General features: G+C 42.2%; 1 protein-coding gene across 1 annotated transcript in view; it reads right to left on the reverse strand.

The window, feature by feature from the left end:
• Positions 1–4,511: 4,511 nt before the first annotated feature.
• The window catches only part of GLB1 (galactosidase beta 1), a 131,645-nt gene continuing 117,368 nt past the window's right edge, over positions 4,512–18,788 (reverse strand). The window contains exon 16 of the mRNA XM_007948665.2: positions 4,512–4,760. Coding sequence (XP_007946856.2) covers positions 4,512–4,760 — 249 coding nt within the window. The remainder of the gene's footprint in view (positions 4,761–18,788) is intronic.

The raw sequence follows: 18,788 nt of genomic DNA on the forward strand, positions 1-18,788 counted from the left end.
ATGGCAATAAGTTTGGTTTAAGCCATCAAGTTTGTGTAATTGTTATGACAGCTGCAAGAAACTAATACACTTTGCCTATCCGCCATATCTGGCAATGTATTCGTGTCTTCTTTAGTGAGACCAGGAGTCCCTGGGTGGCATAAATGATTAAGTGCTTAACTACAAGCTAAAAGGTTGGTGGTTCAAACCTACCCAGAGGCACCCTGGAAGACAAGCCTGGCAATCTGCTTCTGAAAGGTCACAGCCTTGAAAACCCTATGGAGCGTTCTACTCCACAGACATGGGGTCACCAGGTGTTGGAATACACTCGACACAATCAGCAACAACTAATAAAGACAGAAACTAGTCCATGGGCAAGGAAATACAGGCATGAAGGCTACAATGTTCATCAGAAAGATGAATGAGAATATGATAGCATTCTAATACCATCAGTGTTATGGGTGGGCTAGTATGGGCTTGTTCAGGAAATTCTGAAATATAAAATCACCTTAAAGGTGCCTAAGGCACTTGACTGCTAACCAGGAGGCTGGTGGTTCAAACCCACCAGCCACTCCTCGGAAGGAAGTTGGGTAATCTACTTCCATAGTGATACTGCCTCGGAAACCCAAGGAGGGGTCACTATGAATTGGGTCCGACTCCACGGCGCATAACAACAACAACAAAGGTAGATTTAATATAAAAGGTTTATACAATACACAATAAATACTATTCTTATTATTGTCAGAGGTGGCATCCAGGTAGTTAAGTTTTAAATTAATTAATGGATGGACAGATCTGAGGTAGGTTATTCAGGGAAGTCAGGACTGATTAAAGGCACATCTTATTTGAAGACTGATATTTTGTAAGGCAAAATAATGCCATCAAGGTGGCACAGAGTTGGATGGGTTATGAGTGGAATCCACGGTGGTTCCACTTATATATTAAGATTCTGTTTTGCTGACAAGACAAAACACTCTGGCTTTGGAGGGAGATAGAACAGGTAAACCAAATTTGAATCCAACTCTGCTTATCAGTTAAGCTAAATGCTTTCATCTGTAAAATGGACTTACTGCTACCTACCTTAGTGTGGTTCTGAAGATAAGAAAATGTAAGAGAGGTGTATGCTCCCATGAGATGAACCCATTCCTCTACCTGTGCCTCTGGAGACTCCAGGCTTGTCTCTGAGGCAAGAGAAGGTGCAATTTACCAATATATACAATGATTTAACAGGCATCATCTCGATGTAATTGATGCACACTTAAATAAGTGGTTAAAATGGCAAATTCTGTTATATATATTAAACCACAATAAAATTAAAACAACAAAAAAGGATTCACCTCAAATTTCTTTCCAAGGTTTATCACTATTTGGGCATAGCTCTTGGGTTTCATTTTATGTTTTTAGTAACTTAGTGGAAGAAAGAGTAATGAAATGAGGCTGTGGACCCCTGTAGTACCTCCTTCACCCTGTGTTATAGATCCTCTGTAAACGCTGATGGGCAAAGCCTGTGTGGGTTACCATCAAAGAGAGGATGCTTGTCATGGATTCAAAACCAAAACCAAACCCACTGCCATCTAGTCAATTCTGACTCATAGTGACCCCCACTGGGTTTCCAAGGTGGTAAATCTTTATGGAAGTAGATTGCACACACAGTCTTGCTTCCACAGAGTGGCTGGTAGGTTTGAACCACCAACCTTCTGGTTAGCAGTCAGATGCCTTAGTCACTGTGCTACCAGAGCTCCTGAAGGGTTGAAAGGTAGTCCTCAAAAAGCTATGTCCATGTCCTAAGCCCTATTAAAAACCAAAAACCACAGCCACTGCCTTTGAGTCAATTCTGACTCATACCGACACTTTCGGACAGAACAGAACTGCCCCGTAGGGTTTCTGAGGGTGTAAATCTTTGTGGAAGCAGACTGCCTGTCTTTCTCCTGAGGACAGGCTGGTGGGTTCAAACCATTGACATTTTGGTTGGGAGCTGAATACTTTAACCACTGTGCCACCAAGGTGCCTTTCCTAGCTTCTAGAACCCGTGTATTTGACCTTATGTGCAGAAATTGTCTTTGTAGATGTAATTAAAGATCTCAAGATGAGATCATCCTGGATTATCCAGCAGGCCCTAAATCCAATGACAAGTGTCGTTATATGAGAAAGGCAGAGGGAGATTTGACACAGACAGAAGACAGAGAGGAAATGGCCATGTGAATATGGAGGCAGAGACTGGAGTTATGCAAGAACAAGCCAAGGAACCCTTACCACTAGAGCCTTCAGAAGCTGGCATGATCAAAGAAGGGTTTTCCTTCAAAGCCTTCAGAAGGAGCATGGCTCTGCCATGTCACAGACACCGTGATTCCATACTTCTGGCCTCTGGAACTGTGAAAGAATAAATTTCCTGTTGTTTTAAGCTACCCAGGTTGTAGTAACTTCTTACTGCAGCATTAGAAAACTAATACAATACCCAAACATCAAATGACAAAGAATATCTAGAAAAAATGCTATAAAAGAGTCTTAAAGAAAGTTTATAGCCTCAATTTGTCTCAATTTGTATATACTTCCTATAGATGACTTAATCAGAGTTTAGAAATTTCCTACTGACTCCCAGACATTTAATGTTTATGCCTACAAAACCCACTGCCAGAGTAGAACTGCCCCATAGGGCAAGCAGAGCTGCCTTGTCTTTCTCCAATGGAGGAGCTGATAGGCTTAAACTGCTGACCATTTTTGTTAGCAGCCAAATGCTTTAACCACTATACTACCAGAGCTCCTTTCATGCCTACAAGAGAGGGGACAATATACTGTTGTGTCAAAGCTCTTTCTTCCCCTTTACAAAAATTACAAGTTCTCTATAAAAATTTAAATAGAGCTAAGCAAAAAAGGAAAAATTAAACAATTTCCCAGATGCTTACCACCCAGATATAATCATATTAACATCTTTATGTTGTTCCAAACCTTTCTCATGTAAACACAAAACCAAACCATTGCTGTTTAGTTGATTCCAACTCATGACGGCTCCATGTGTTGCACGGTACATGGAAGCAGATCACCAGGCCTTTCTTGCACAGCACTGAGGGATAGCTTCAGACCGACACCCTTTAGGCTAGTAGCTCAGTGCAAACCATTTGGGCCATCCAGGGACCTTATGTAAACACAAACGTGTATTAGTTTCCTATGTATGCAGTGTGTACCCAGACCACCTGGGTTCAAACCTCATCTCTCCCACTTACAGCTATATGACCTTGAGTAAGTTACTTCATCTCCATGTGCCAAAGTTTCCTCACTGGTAAATTAGGGACAAGAGCTCTTGTGAGAGATAAGCAAAATCAGATGTTGAGTCGATTCTGACTCAAGGTGATCCCATGTGTGTCAGAGCAGACCTGTGTTCCACAGGGGTCTTAATTGCTGATGTTTTAGAAGTAGATTGCCAACTCTTTCTTTTGAAGTGCCTCTGGGTGGACTTGAAATTCCAACCTCTCAGTTAGCAGGCAAGCATGTTTGTACTCCCCAGGGACTCCTCTTGTCACAGGTGAGTTAAACATATAAAATGCAATGCCATCTACCTGCACATATATGTACATACATGACATATGCACGTGTGTGTATATGTGTGTTGACTACATGTACAGGCCTGTGTGGAGCAGATGCAGTTCTTATGTGTAAACATAAAAAGGGGATCAAATTTAGGGTAATCTTATTTTTTTCACACACCATGTCATGAAAGTACTTTCATACAAATGAAGGGCTGCATCAGTATCTTAATGGCTGCATAGTATCCTACTAGTATGAACTGCAGAATGCACATGCTCCAATTTTGATTTGCATATTCCTTATTCTGAATTAGATTTATGGGCTATGTAGTAGGTATCACAGAAACGGAAAAAGAAGTCAAATAAGGATCAGAAAAGCAGCAGCCCACCAGATTGAACCAAGGCTATTTCCTAATGGTGAAAATATCAAATGAGTGAAGTGGTTTATTAAGCCTACTGCAGTAAAAAACCAAATCCTCTGGCATCAAGTGGATTCTGACTCATAGTGACCCTATGGGACAGGGTAGAAATGCCCCATAGGGTTTCCAAGGCTGTAAATCTTTATGGATGCAGATCGCCACATCTTTTTCCTGTGGAGCGGCTGGTGGGTTTCAACGGCCAATCCTATTAGCAGCGGAGTGTTTAACCACTGCACCACCAGGGCTCTTCTCTCTTAAGTATAAGTATGATTTAAATCACAGTATATAGTACCTGTTCAATGTTAGAAACAGCAACAACATCAGTTGAGTACAAATTTTATTTAGCAAAAAGACATGATTCTTCCAAAATAAAAATCAGAAATACACTGAAAGTTTTCATTCTAACTCTGCAGATCCGTGTGGGGACACCATGCTATTATCTCCATCATAAGTCATGGTGGATCCCGAGGCTGCAGGGAAACCTCAGGTGAAAACATCTACCCTACATTTATTTCCCACGAAAACTCTCCAGTGAATGTGTCCATTAAAAGGAAGATCTGCGAGGTATGTGCAGGATCACAGTCTTTAGTCATCATACATGTTCCAGCCATGAATTCTGATTAGGCAGCATTTTAGTTGTGCTCATCACTGGCTTGTCCACAAACTCCACAGCACACAGTTCAGGGCCCATGCTGCTGCAGGGTGCACGCTCCAGTTCTAGCACCGTGATGTTGTTTGGGGCCGAGGTCACCAGGATATGTTGTGGCACAAACAAGGTCATCTGGGGGCCCCGTGCAGGCCAATAGCGGCCCAGGTTAAAGCCATTAATCCACACCTGGCCCTGGAGAGAGAGAAGAGAAACCATCAGCTGGGCTTAGGACCACGGAGGCCCAGATGCACTGGAGCTGTCCCAGCATGGTCACTCATACAGCATGGTGGCAACAGGAGGGTCTGGCAGTGGCAGAGGCAGGACATGCCCCATAGGGATGCTTTCCATCACATACAAGGGTTAGGAGCCAGGCCCATGGCGATTCTAGTCCCACCATCAAATGAGATTATTGGGGTGCTGGGGTAGGGAGTTGTGGGAGGAATAACAAAAAGTTGTCCCCAAATACCCACCCCTGCTTCAGAAAAATATGTGTTTGGTGCCTCTGACTGGCTACAGCAGGACTATACAGCAGCCACAGGTGTGAATACTGGGAGTAACATGGCAGTTCTGCCCTGGGACTGCCTGCCTCTCTCAGCCTCTTCCTGCTTTAATTATTTTCACAGCCACTATCAGAGCAGAAGTGTGATCAAGGAGAAGAGGTGATCCTACTAGCTGCAAAGACAATTCCCATGAATAGGAGAAGCTTCTTCCCACTACAAAACTGAAAGTGAAGCAGACACTCCTTAAGAATAGGGGCTGTGTTTGGGTGCATCCACACAGCCTCCTTGCATGTGCCTGGATTTGCTCATTGGATAGGGCTCATCAGTTGCTGAATAGGTGGAAGATATACTATGATTCTATTACAAAGAAAAGGAGAGTGAGAGAAAAAGAGGGGAGGCCATGCACACCTCAGAGAGAAAGCAGAGGGAGAGAAGAAATGTGAGAAAAGAAGAAAGAAGGGAGGGAGAAGGAAAAAAATTACTATCCACAGTGGTCCAAACAGACTGGGAGCCCTGCCCCTTATTGTAATGCAGCTGCAGTGGCTCACCTTACCACAGAGCTCCTTGGTAGCTCACCTGTAGGAACTTTTCAGTCTCCAGGTATCCTTCAGAATTTCCAACCTGAGTTCAAATATCAGTCCTGTTCCTTACTAGTTGTCTGACTTTGGGTAGGCTCTTACCCTCTCTCAGACTCTCTGTTTTTCATACTGGTGACTGGGGACAGTGATGGAAGGAGGAGGCAGTGCATGCCACTATCTAATGTGAAAAGAGCTTGGTGTCCACAGGAGGCCAGTGATTAAAAGCCACCAACCTGTCTGTTGGAGTAAGTCATTTAGAAAAAGGATGACTGTTTCGCACTTCTCAGAATTATTTTACTCTTGTTTTTACCACGGGATATGCTATCACAATTCATCCTAAAAGGGATATACAATGACAACTTCACAAGGTTTTTATCATTTTACAATCTGCGGTGCCTTGTTTTTGCAGTATTAGAGACCAGCCTCACTTTACTTTTGTGGTCGAGGAGGGAGATGCCTTCCAAGGCAGATGAGTGGGGCCTTGTGAGCAGCACACAAGGAAGGGTGTGCAAGGTACAGGCTTCACATTATGTTCCCAACAAAGGCCAAGCCAACTCTTGACCAAGCAGCAGGGTGAACAAAGTTTAAGTTTTGTCCCTTCTCAGGTTTAAAATTCTATTCCACGAGTATCCAAGACATGGTTCCTTGTGCTGAATAGTGCATAACAACTTGGTAAGTTGGGAACTGTTTCCCTTTCTCCAGTGGGTTCTGCATTAGATTTGGTCAAAAGAGGACTTTGCTTGAGAAATTGGGAAAATGGAAGGGAAGCAGCAGCTGCTGCTCTTGGTCAGTGAGGTTAGACATAGGGATGAATAGAACTAGAGATGGCTGGTTGGTTCCAGCTCATTTTTGGTCTTCTGTGCTGTGCATCTAGCTCATCTTCCTAGCTGCTGGCCTATCTGACCAGGAATCCAGTAGCTACACAGAGGCAACTGTCCCCAAAGTCCTCTCGTGCGCTCTCTCATCCAAGAACCAACTAGGCCCACTCTGCTTAGCTTCCAAGATCAGAAGAGATTGGGAACGTTCTGGGTGGTATGGTCATAGACCTCTTTTGAGCTCTCAAAGTACTTCAACAGCTGAACTTGCTTCTTGGATTCCTCTGCAAAGGCCCACTTGTCCACTCGGGTCAGTGCTCAAGAGATTGGTTAGTGATTCCTCCTCTGACTCTGCTCCCTCTTTCTACATTCCCACCCTCAGCTCCTCCAACCATTCAGTAAAGCCTAACTCTTAACAGTGAATACTCCTCATGGCTCCACTTCCCAGACTGAACTGAACTGTGACCAGCAGATACAGCTCCAGTATGCAGAGCCTTGTCTAGGTCTTTCTTCTTATCCATCCACTTTTCCTTCTTATCTAAACTTTGTCTTTGTCGTCCCATTCCCTCTCAGTTAGCTGCTGAGTTGACAGTTACGTGTCTTCCTTTCTTATGATCTCTAAGGGCCTAAAAGACAGAGACAGTGTCAATTCTCCTCTTTACCACCAGCTGGCACAGGGCCTAGCACACAGTAGGCTCAACAATGACTGTTTAATGAATGATAATGCACTAATGAGTTATTGCCTTTAAGGAACCCTGTTGGTGTAGTGGTTAAACATTTGGCTGATAACCAAAAGGTCAGTAGTCTGAACCCACCAGCTGCTCCGTGAAAGAAGATGAGGTGGTCTGCTTCCATAAATATTCACAGGCTTGGAAACACTATAGGGTAGTTCTATTCTGGCTTATAGGGTTGCTATGAGTTGGAATCAACTCTATGGTAATGGGTTTTGCTTTCAAGTATGTTTATATATTAACCTAAGATGCTTTTTTTGTGTGTGTGCCTCCTTGCATTTTCTTTTCTTTTTTTTTAAAAAATTATTTCATTATCTTCTTTTTAAAATTTTTATTGTGATTTGGGTGAAAGTTTACAGAGCAAATTCATTTTCCATATAGGATTTCATACACACTTTTGTTTCATGACATTGACTGCAATTCCCCACAATGTAACAGCCCTTGTCCCACTTCCTCCCCACAGTTCTTTCTTCCCTCTCTTCCCTGTGTCCTTCCCTCCCATGTACTACCCTCCCCAACCCCAGCTGTCTCCCTGTGCAAACACTGCCCCTCTGTTCTCCCATGACTGATCGTCCAAGGACTGTATCTACCTGATGTAAATGTTCACCCCATATGCCTATCTATTGCTTGACTGGAAGCCACAGGTGTGAGTTCAGTTCCTGAAGGGTACCTAGGGACTACAGTCTCAGTAGTCTCACCAGGCTCTATCAGACCAGCAAACCTGGCCTATTTTTTTATTTTGAGTTTTGTTTCACATTGTTCTCCCACTCTATCCAGGATCTCCTGCACTAATCCCTTTCCAAGTTAACCTAGAATTCTTGGGACTATGAACTTTAACTCACAAATGGAAAGAAATTTCAAATAAAAAAATACAAATGTTTGGCTTCTTTGAGAAATCAGAAAAACAGCAACACCGGGCTTATGTTTGCACATAATAAAAATAGGCTAAAATTGTGTACAAACTGTTCCTTTAACCAGCCCATATTACCTAGGTCTCCACTGTCCCCCAACACTCTTTACAACCTTACACTTCACCACTTCCCTCCTGTTAGCTGCCTGGCCCCTGTAGAACGCATAAATAAACAGTGGTGTATATATGCAGAATGGAATACTCCAGAGCAGTAAAGAAGGTATGAATCACTGCTGTACATACCAACAAGGAGGAAGCTCAGAAACAGAATTTTGAACAAGAGGAGCCATATACAAATTTATACAGTTCAAAAACAGGCAAAACTAAACCATAGCATTAGATGTCAGGATAGTGATGAAGAAGAGAACGGTAGAGAGTATACTTGATGGTGAAATAATAAAACCTCCCTTTTTCTGAAACTGGGTAAGAAGAATTAATGCCCAAGTAGGAACACTTCCATGTAATATCACACTGGAGTTCTTAGCCAGTGCAATAAGGTAAGAAAAAAATAAAAGGCACAGGAATGGAAAGAAATTAATGAAACTGTCACTAATTACAACCAACATGATTGTGTCCAAGTAAGATCCAAAATAATTTACAAATGATTAGGATTAATAGGTGATATATGCAAGGTCCATGATACAAATTCATATTAGAAAAAAAATAACTAAAAGTATTCGTATACATCAGGAAAAAAACAAACTAGAGAGTGAAATTTAAAATACTACTGAAATAGTATAGAAAAAATCTTCAAATCTCATCAAGCTCAATTGGCATAACATTCTACACAAAAACCTTGTTCCACATCCTTCTTTGTTGAGTAGTGACTGCAATTTCAAAAGCTTGCAAGCAGCCATCTATATGCAATGGTGGGTCTCTCCTCATTCAGAGCAAAGAAGAATGAAGAAAACCAAAGACTCATGGAAACAATTAGTCCTAGCAACTGGTATACCATGCAATCCTCAGCCTATATGACTGTGAGACCAGAAGAACTAGATGGTACCCGGCCTACCACTGTCAACCACTCGAAGGAGGATCTATGTAGGAGATCCTGGATAGAGTGGGAGAACAATGTGGGACAAAACTCAATGTCATTAAAAAAAAAAAAAAAAAGGGGACCAGGTTTGCTGGTCTGATAGAGCCTGGTGGAACCCCTGACACGATGGCCCTGAGCTGCCCTTCAGGTCTGGAATTGAACCCACTCCTGTGGCTTCCAACCAAACAAAAGACAGGCATATGAGCTGAACATTTACACTAGATAGATACACTCCTTGAAGAGATCAATCATGGGAGAATACAAGGGCAGTGTGTGCACAGGGAGATAGCTCAGAGGCAGGAGTGTGTGGCAGAGAAGACACAGGGAAGAGGTGACTATCAGGAGGAAGTGGAAAGAGAGCTGTTGCACTGTTGAAATTGCAGTCAATGTCATGAGACAAAGTATAGGTGAACTGCTGTATAGATAATGAATTTGCTCTGTAAACTTTCACCCAAATCACAATTAAAAAAAAACAAAATGAACTACAATGAAAAAAAAATAGTCAAATCCTGTGATAGTTAGCATTGTTGTCAACTTGGTTGGGCCTTGCTGAGTGTCTGGGCAGCTGGATGTAGTTATTCCCCAGGGTGAGATTGGCAATCAGTTTCATGGTGGAAATCTACTGGAGCAGCTGAGTAGCTGCCTTAGGGATATGGTCTGATTTCTGTATATAAGAGGCAACTTTGAGGAAGGTCTCCAGCTTTTTGGCACAGTTGGACCCTACGTGTAGCTATGTCTTCATTCAGCAGCCTGCCATGCTCTGCCGATCTTGGGACTTCTAATGGACGTGAATCCATGGTCTGCTGTGTGGTTTGGTAATATCGGGACTGTGCCATTTTATTTGTGGACCTTGGGTTTGTCAGCCTCAGCAGCCAGCAGCTGCCTGCATGAAGAGATGCCTCTAGCTTCAGTGGGCTGGGAGCAGGAGGCAGAGCTGAACCCCAAGGTTGACGGGCTTTTACCCAGACCTAGACCCTGGCACTTTGAGCTTGGACTTCTAGCCTCCCAAACTGTAAGAGAATAAACTTCTGTTTGTTCAAGCCATCTCATTTGTAGTCTATTCCTGTCAGAGTGGCACTAGGTAATCAAAACAAATCCCCAGGAATAAATGTGATGAAACATGTGCAAAACCATTACCTAGAAAATGAGAAAACATTACTGAGAGATATTAAACACTTAATAAGTTGGAAGACTCAACATTGTAAAGAAATTTAATTCTTCCAAATCCAATGCAATTCTAACCAACAATTTCTTTTCTGATTAAAATTGACAAGCTGACTCTAAAATATATTTGGAAATGGAAAGGGCAGCATAGCACAGCCAAGACAAGCTCAATGAATAATAAAGTGGGAAGACCCAACTTACAGGAAAATCAAGCTTATTATACTGGTAAATAGCACTGCTGCAAAAATAGTGATAGTGCTCTAAAACAGGCCCGTGGAACAGAACAGAGAATGTCAAAACAGACTCAACACAGGTATGGTTATTGATTTTTGAAAAGGAAGGCAATACAATTCAGCGGAGGAAAGTGGTGCCGAGTCAGCTGGATAGCTGTCTGGGGGAAAAAAGTGGACCTTGATCCTCCATTTCATACCATAGGCAAAAATCAATTCCAGATGAAATGCAGGTCTAAATGAGATATGTAAAATAAAGCTCCAAGAAGAAAACACAGGAGACCAGATATTCATGACACTGGGAAATAGGCAAGCATTTCTTCAACAGTTCACTAAAACACATATACCATGAAAGAAAAGCTTGATAAATGACTAGATTAAAATGAAGAACTTCTGTTCACCAAACAGGCCATAAGAGAGTGAAAACACAAGTCACAGAATCATAGAAAATATTTTTGATACATGTCTGATTAAGCAGTTACTTATAGAATTTATAGAAAATGTCTGTAAACCAAGAAGAAAGAGACAGACAACCTAACAGATAAATGGGCAAAAATACTGAACAGTCTCTTCTTACATGAAGGTTGCCGAGGACCAATAAGCACAGAAAAAAGGTTTTCAAGTTATGTGTCATCAGGGAAATGCAAATTAAAACCACAATGAGATATCATTTCCAGTCACCAGAATGATTAAAATAAAAAGACGGATGATATCAATTGTTGACAACGATGTAGGACAATGTAAACTCTCATTCACTGCTAGAGGGTGTCAATCAGTACAAACACTTTGAAAAACTCTTTGGCACTAGCTACAAAAGCCGAACACATGCATACCCGTGGCCCAGCAATTCAATTCCTAGAATTTCACTCCTAATAAGAACGAACTATACATGTGCCCCTAATGACACGTACAAGAGCATTCATGTGGCGACACTCTTTTTAATAGGCAAAAGCTAGCAACAACTCATATGCCCATATCCAGTAAAAAGGATACATAACTGTTGGCGTATTCATACAACTGAATTTCATACACAATTAAAATTAACAAAGGACTGTTCTACATAATGAGCTAAATATAAAAGGTTACACAATGTATGATTATGTTTACATATAGTTCACAATTAGGCAACACTAATCTATGGTGAGTGAAGTCAGGACAGATGATACCAGTGGAGAGGAACTAGGATGTGACTATGAGGGGATATGATGGGTGTTTGTGTACTTTTCTGTACACGTGTGAAGTTTGCCTTCAAAATGATAAGATTAGAATCTCATGAAATACAAAAACAAACACACCATAAAGAACCAATAAAGTCAAAGATGGTTCTTATAAAAAGTAAATTTGTAAACCTGAAGCAAGACTGATTAAAACTGATCAAAGACAAAAGAAAGAGAGAAGGTAATAGACAATACACAGCGCTAGGTAGCTACCGTACTTGACAAAAATAACATGTGTCTTATACATTTTTTGCCAACCACACACCCCACCCTATTTTTGTAAGCACGCTATGCCATGCATTATATGAAGTGTTATTTATGTGGGCTTTTAAAATCAAAAACAGTTATCCACAGTAATCATTGTTAGCTGCTGTCAAGTCAGCCCCTGGCTCATGGCAATCCCATGCACAACAGAATGAAATTCTTCCCAGTCCTGTGCCATACCCAAGACTGGTTGCTGATGGGACACTATGATCCAAAGTGTTTTTATCATGTTGTTGTTGTTGTTGTTTGCCGTCGAGTCGGCCCCGACTCATAGCGACCCCTCCTTGGGTTTCCGAGGCAGTATCACTACGGAAGTAGGATTGCCCAACCTTCCTTCCGAGGAGTGGCTGGTGGGTTTGAACCGCCAGCCTTCTGGTTAGCAGTCAAGTGCTTTTAGCCACTATGCTACCAGAGCTTCCGTTTTTATATAGGCTGATTTATTTAGAAGCAGATTGCCAGGGATTTCTTCCTAGTTTGTCTTTGTCCAGAAGCTCTGCTAAAACCTGTTCAGCAACTAACTTGCAAATTGTTGCTCCTGGCTGCTGATCAAAGTTGACACTATTTTTCTTCTAATCACTTCCTTAATTCTACACACTCTCTGATCTGTTCTACCTACTCTTTTCTCCCCCAAAATTATCACTATGGCTCATTGTTTTGGTTACCTAGTGCCACTCTGACAGGAATATACCACATATGGGATGGCTTGAACAAACAGGAGTTTATTCTCTTACAATATTGGAGGCTAGAAGTCCGAGTTAAAAGTGCCAGGCTTTAAGAGCTAGGTGAAAGACATTGACCTTGGGCTTCAGCTCTGCCTCTTGCTCCTGGCCCACTGAAGCTACAGGCTTTTATTCACTCAGGCAGCTACTGGCTAATGAGGCTGACAAACCTAAGGTTGACAAGTAAAAAGGCACAGTCCCAATGTTACAAAACACGGCAGGCCACTAATTCAGGTCCAGAAAAAGTCCCAAGATCAGCAGGGTATGCATGGCAGACTGCTGAACGACTGCAGGGTCCAAGCGTATCAAAAAGCTGTAGACCATTCCCAAAGATTGTCCTTATATATGGGAAGCAGACCACATTCCTAAAGCAGCTACTCAGCTACTCGTGGCAGATTCCACCATGGAGCTGACTGCTAGTCTCATCATATGATATATAACTACCACCAGCCACTCAAAACCAGGCCCGGCCAAGTTGACACATAACCTTAACTACCACACTCATTTTGAGCCTTCAACTCCTACGTGAACACTGCTTCCTCACCCAAATGATGCTCTGATATGTAGGTATCATGCACATGCCCTGTAATTCCCCGCAAACCTTATCTCCAAGTCAGCATCATATTTTCTTTGGCCTCAGTTAATTCTCCAAAGCTTCTTCAGGATAAAATTTCCACAAATTTCAGGACACCCTCCGCTCTGGACGTGCTGTTGTTAGTTGTTGTTGAGTTGATTCTGACTCATGTGATCCTGTATGTTACAGAGCAAAACTACTGCACAGGGTTTTCTTGGCAGCAATCTCAATGGAAGCAGATTGGCAGGCTTTTCCTTCTGAGGTACCACTGGGTAGGTTAGAACTGCCAACCTTTAGGTTAGTAGTCACATGCAAACTGCTTGCATCATTCCCTTTACTCTTGACAAAATGGGCATTAAATGAGGTATACATTTCTTTGGTTGCCTTTCTGAAATAGAGGTGTGCAAGAGTTTCCAAAGAATAGGCCATAGGCACAGAGCTGTCCAAACAGAACTTTCTACAATGATGAAAATGTTCTGGGCTGCCCAACAGAGTGGCCACAAGCCATATGTGGCTATGGAACATTTGAAATGTGCCTAGTGTGAAGGATAAACTGAATTTTAATTTTTAATTCATTTAAATTAATTTATATTTAACCTTAAATACCCTCATGTGGTTAGTGGCTACCATGTTGGGCAGTGCAACTGTGGGTGAAATGCAGATTATAATTTTATCATCAGGCCACAATCTCTCCACTTCCCTCCATCCTCACAGCCGACCTTCTACATCAAGTCATAATCAATGTTGTTTTAGACCACCACAGCATCCTCACAAGTCTCCCCACTTCCTCTATTAACCCTAAAACCTGGCTCCACACAGCAGCCACAGTAAAACTCTGATGTCACGTTCCTGCTGTTAACCTCCTTACCCGGGCTCCTAGGCCCATGCACCTTCCTTCTGTCTCCATTATTCTGTCTCTGCCATTTCCACCCTCACTCACTGGGCTCTCTAGTAGACTTCTTCCCCACTCCTACATCAACTTTGTTTTCACATATGCACTAGCCATTATCTATGCCAGAAACACTGTTTTCTCAGGTTTGAAGATTTCTGATAACTCAGATCTCAGGTCCATCCTCGCTTCCTCAGGGAACATGGTCATGATCACCCTTCTTAATATCAGATCTTCCACACTGGTCACTCACTTATCACTGAAATTCTTACCATTTGTTTGAGTGCTGGTTTATTCAGTATTTCAAGCCATATAACTCAGGCTTTATGAAGGGAAGGGCTTTGTCCATCTTATTTAAGGCTAGATTCCGAGCATCCAGCATAGCAGAGTGATTTTCAATATATATTCAGCAGCACTCAGTAGAAAATCTCAAAAAGAAACAAACCAAACCAGCTGCCACCAAGTCAATTCTGACCCATTGCAACTGCATGTGTGTCAGAGTTGGGTTTTCAATGGCTGTGAACTTTCAGAAGTAGTACAAGAAGACTTTCTTCCAAGATGCCTCTGGGTGAATCCAAACCATTAACCTTTGGATTAGGAGCAGAGCACTTAACTATTTGTATCACCCAGGGACTCCATCGTTGTTGTTATGTGCCGTCGAGTCAGACCCGACTCATAGCGACCCCTCCTTGGGTTTCCGAGGCAATATCACTACGGAAGTAGACTGTCCCATCTTCCTTCCAAAGGGACTCCATCAGTAGAAAATAAAAACCCCAAACCAAACCTATTGCTGTTGAGTCAATTATGACTCATAGTGACCCTATAGGACAGAATAGAAATGCTCCATATGGTTTTCAAGGCTGTATGTAATCTTTATGGAAGCAGATTGCCACATTTTTCTGAGTTCGAATCATCAATCTTTTGGTTAGAGGCTGAGCACTGAACAATTGCACCACCAGGGCTCCTTGCAGTAGATATTAAACCAAAAAAACAAACCCACTGCCATCAAGTCGATTCTGACTCATAGCAACCCTCCATTGGGTTTCCAAGGTGGTAAATTCTTACAAAAGTAGACTGTTCAGTCTTTCTTCCATGGAGTGGCTGGTGAGTTTGAACCACCAACCTTCTAGTTAGCAGTTAAATGCATTAGGCACTACACCACCAGCCCTCAGTAGATAATATTTGTTGATAATTCTGTCCAAGAAAAGAGAGTTCACTGAAGAGGTGACATGGAGCTCTGCTGAAAGACTGCTTCATGCTCTGTCTCTACAAAGTGGTTCTAGTCTTTGGACAAAGTATCTCTGCACTGGCCACAAGTGTCTTCTTATGGTGGAAGCCAAAGAAATTGGCTTCTGAAGAGTTAAACCAACCCAACTCTGCTCTTGGTGGAGCTCTGGTAGCGTAGTGCCTAAGGCACTTGACTGCTAACCAGGAGGCTGGTGGTTCAAACCCACCAACCACTCTTCGAAAGGAAAGTTGGGCAATCTACTTCCGTAGTGATACTGCTTCGGAAACCCAAGGAGGGGTCGCTATGAGTCAGGTCCGACTCGACGGCACATAACAACAACAGCTCACTGGAAGAAGAAATATTTGCATTCCTGTCTTGGCTAGCACCAATGAAAAACAACCACTTTAAAAAAGGAACCCTTTAAAAATTCTATTTTAAAAGTGTATGTTCTCTCTCTGATTTTTGTTCCTCATTTAAGATATGATGTTGAAATGACTGGGGGCAGTGGAGCATGTACATTTTGTAAATGTGATTTAAAAGCAAATTCACCCTCAATGAATGAAATGAGCGCCAGTGGGGCCAAGCATTGGTAGTGTGAATTTGGCTTCTGGGGCCTCCAGGGGTGTCCCAGTTAAAACAGTTCCATGACAAAATCTAACTTTCTCTGACCACGACTTGACCCTGGTCAACCAACGTGAACATAATTGTTTCAATAAATGTTGTCGTGGTTAGGTGCTGTCACGCTGGCACCAACTCCTGGTGACCTTATGTATAACAAAACAAAACAATGCCTGGTCCTGCATCATCTTCATGATCGTCGGTATATTCCAGTCCATTGTTTTGGCTACTGTATGACAGACAGGTGATGGTTCAATAAATGTTCATTTTCTGGAAATGCCTGACCTACTTCTTTTGTTGATCACACAGAATAGTGTGTCTGTCTGTTTCAAATTCTCAGGATAAATACCACCCTCTCATGAGAATTTAAAGCAAAAGTTCAAATGTTGTAAGTTCTAGTTTTAAATTTCTCAAATATAGCTGCAGCCTCTTTAAAAACAATAGCAAGAAAGAAATTAGTGCTGAATGTTCACTTTGTTATTCTCTGAAGTACACATCGAGACATTTGGAGGATTTAAAACTGAAAAGACAAAGGTCGAGATCCTAAGATGAAAAGGTTCTCATTCTCACACACCTCACAAGCATTGTGATGCTAACTTGGGAGAAAGAACATTAACAACAAAAAGGCAAAACAGTGAGGGGCTTGCTGATAGATAAGATGTTAAATAGATCCCAGAAACATACATGTTGTTGTTGTTGTTATGTGCTGTGGAGTCGGACCCAACTCATAGCGACCCCTCCTTGGGTTTCCGAGGGCAGTATCACTACAGAAGTAGATTGCCTAACCTTCCTTCCGAGGAGTGGCTGGTGGGTTTGAACCACCAGCCTTCTGGGTAGCAGTCAAGTGCCTTAGGCACTACCCTACCAGAGCTCCCAGCAACATACATAGGGGAATACTAATTACCCCCCTTCTTCAGATGCCCAAATGGACCTGTGGTTGATGCAAATCACACTTCTCTGCTTGCTCCTTGATCTTAAAGTAATAAAGTTAATTAACTTTATGGTTTCTCTGTGTTTGAGGACAAACTTAAATAGACTTGGAGCCATCAAAGCATAAAATACTAAAGAATGAATCACTTCCTTTCTGCATGAAACCCCAAATATAAATTTCTTTACTCCTCAACTCCCGTAAGTTCCATTATTGCTTAAAATGGAGGCAGGTTAAAAAGAACTCTTTATGTAACACTCACCTACCAATAGGCATTATGCAACCTCACCTATCTAACTAAAGCAAAGAAATGATAAGCCAAAACTACCTCCAGGCAGCCATATAATATTTGTTATAAAGTCTATTCACTAACAACTGTTTACTCAGAGCCTTCCCTTAATCTACAAAGTTCACAAGGTCCTGGCACGTGAAGCTCTTCATGTTTGGCCCCCGAATTACTTCTCCAACTTCATTTTCTACCACTCCCATCCTTGTCCTTGAACTCATCAGTCCCTCTGCCCCAAATTTTCCCTCTAGGAAGACCCAAAGGGGACTGGTGGTGTAACAGTTATAAGCCTGGCTGGTAGCCAAAAAGTCAGTGGTTTAAACCCACCCAATGGCTTTGCAACAACTAGTGATGTGCTTCCATAAAGATTATAATCTAGTAAAGCCCAGGGGGTGGTTCTACTCCATCACATGGGGTCACCATGAGTTGGAATCAACTTGACAGCACACAACTACAGGAAGACCCTGTCTGTCCTAGCAATCCTTATCTCTTCTTGGCGGCCCCAAGGGTTTACACTCCTATTGCAGACCTCCTCTGACAGTCTTCCTGGGCTCTGTCTGTATCTCCACCTCCCTTAATGGACTGGGACCACATGACTGACATTGAACCATTAAGGCCAAGGGTTCAAAAGTTCCATAAACTATTTAAGAAGGCAAGGCAATGTCAAAATCAAGATGCAAATATAGTTTAAAAATAGAAAGTATTCTGTCAGACCTTTGTTATTAATTCTTTTATTTTGTGTATTTGTTTTTATAGATGGAAGGCAAGAATGATTGCCTTTAAAAAGTAAAACTGCTTTTAGTCAGTGTTCCATTTTGGATCTTAGGTTTTCAAAATATAATTTTGAGGAAGAATGGGACATCACCACCATGATCTGTTAATGCACCCAAATCTACAACAAGTAGCTGAAAAATGCTGGGAAGCTGCGTAGAATACTAATATGTGACTTGTCCACTCATCTGAGAGAGAAGCAAACAGCACAAATGCCACTGCATTGGCAGACAACAACCTTTGAGTTATGATACAATATATATCCCAGAGCCAAAACACTGGCAGGGAACACTGTCTTAGGGAGCATATGTAGTCAGATAGGAGCTCTGTGCTGAGAAAACGCTGCCCTGGGTCTCCAGGATAGAAAAAAAAAAACCTGCCTGATCCGGCCCCTGAAATCCTAGCTGACATTTGGGCATTTAACCAGAAAGCCATATCCAACTAAAGTAAACCAGAATAACCAGAAGTGATATTTTATCTCATAAATCAACCTTATCAATGACTTTACTCACTAAATTAAAGCAGTTTCTTTATAACAAATGACTTGCAAAAGCCAGGACTGTGACAGGGGCCTTGAGGGGGACTTCCCAGATAGGCCGGGTAGAGGCACACTAGTGGGCAGGAGGCTGGGCTGGAGGCTGGAATCCTAGAAAGGGCTGGGGCCTCATTGGCTCCATCCCCTCACCTGACAGATTGCCAGTTCCTCCAAAAGTCAGAACTCAAAGTCATGTGGGATCACCACTTCTATTCAACATTGTACTG

This window comes from Orycteropus afer, unplaced genomic scaffold, assembly GCF_000298275.1.
Source record: "Orycteropus afer afer isolate SDZICR_OR568_19922 unplaced genomic scaffold, OryAfe1.0 scaffold00218, whole genome shotgun sequence".
Classification (NCBI taxonomy): Eukaryota; Metazoa; Chordata; class Mammalia; order Tubulidentata; family Orycteropodidae; genus Orycteropus; species Orycteropus afer.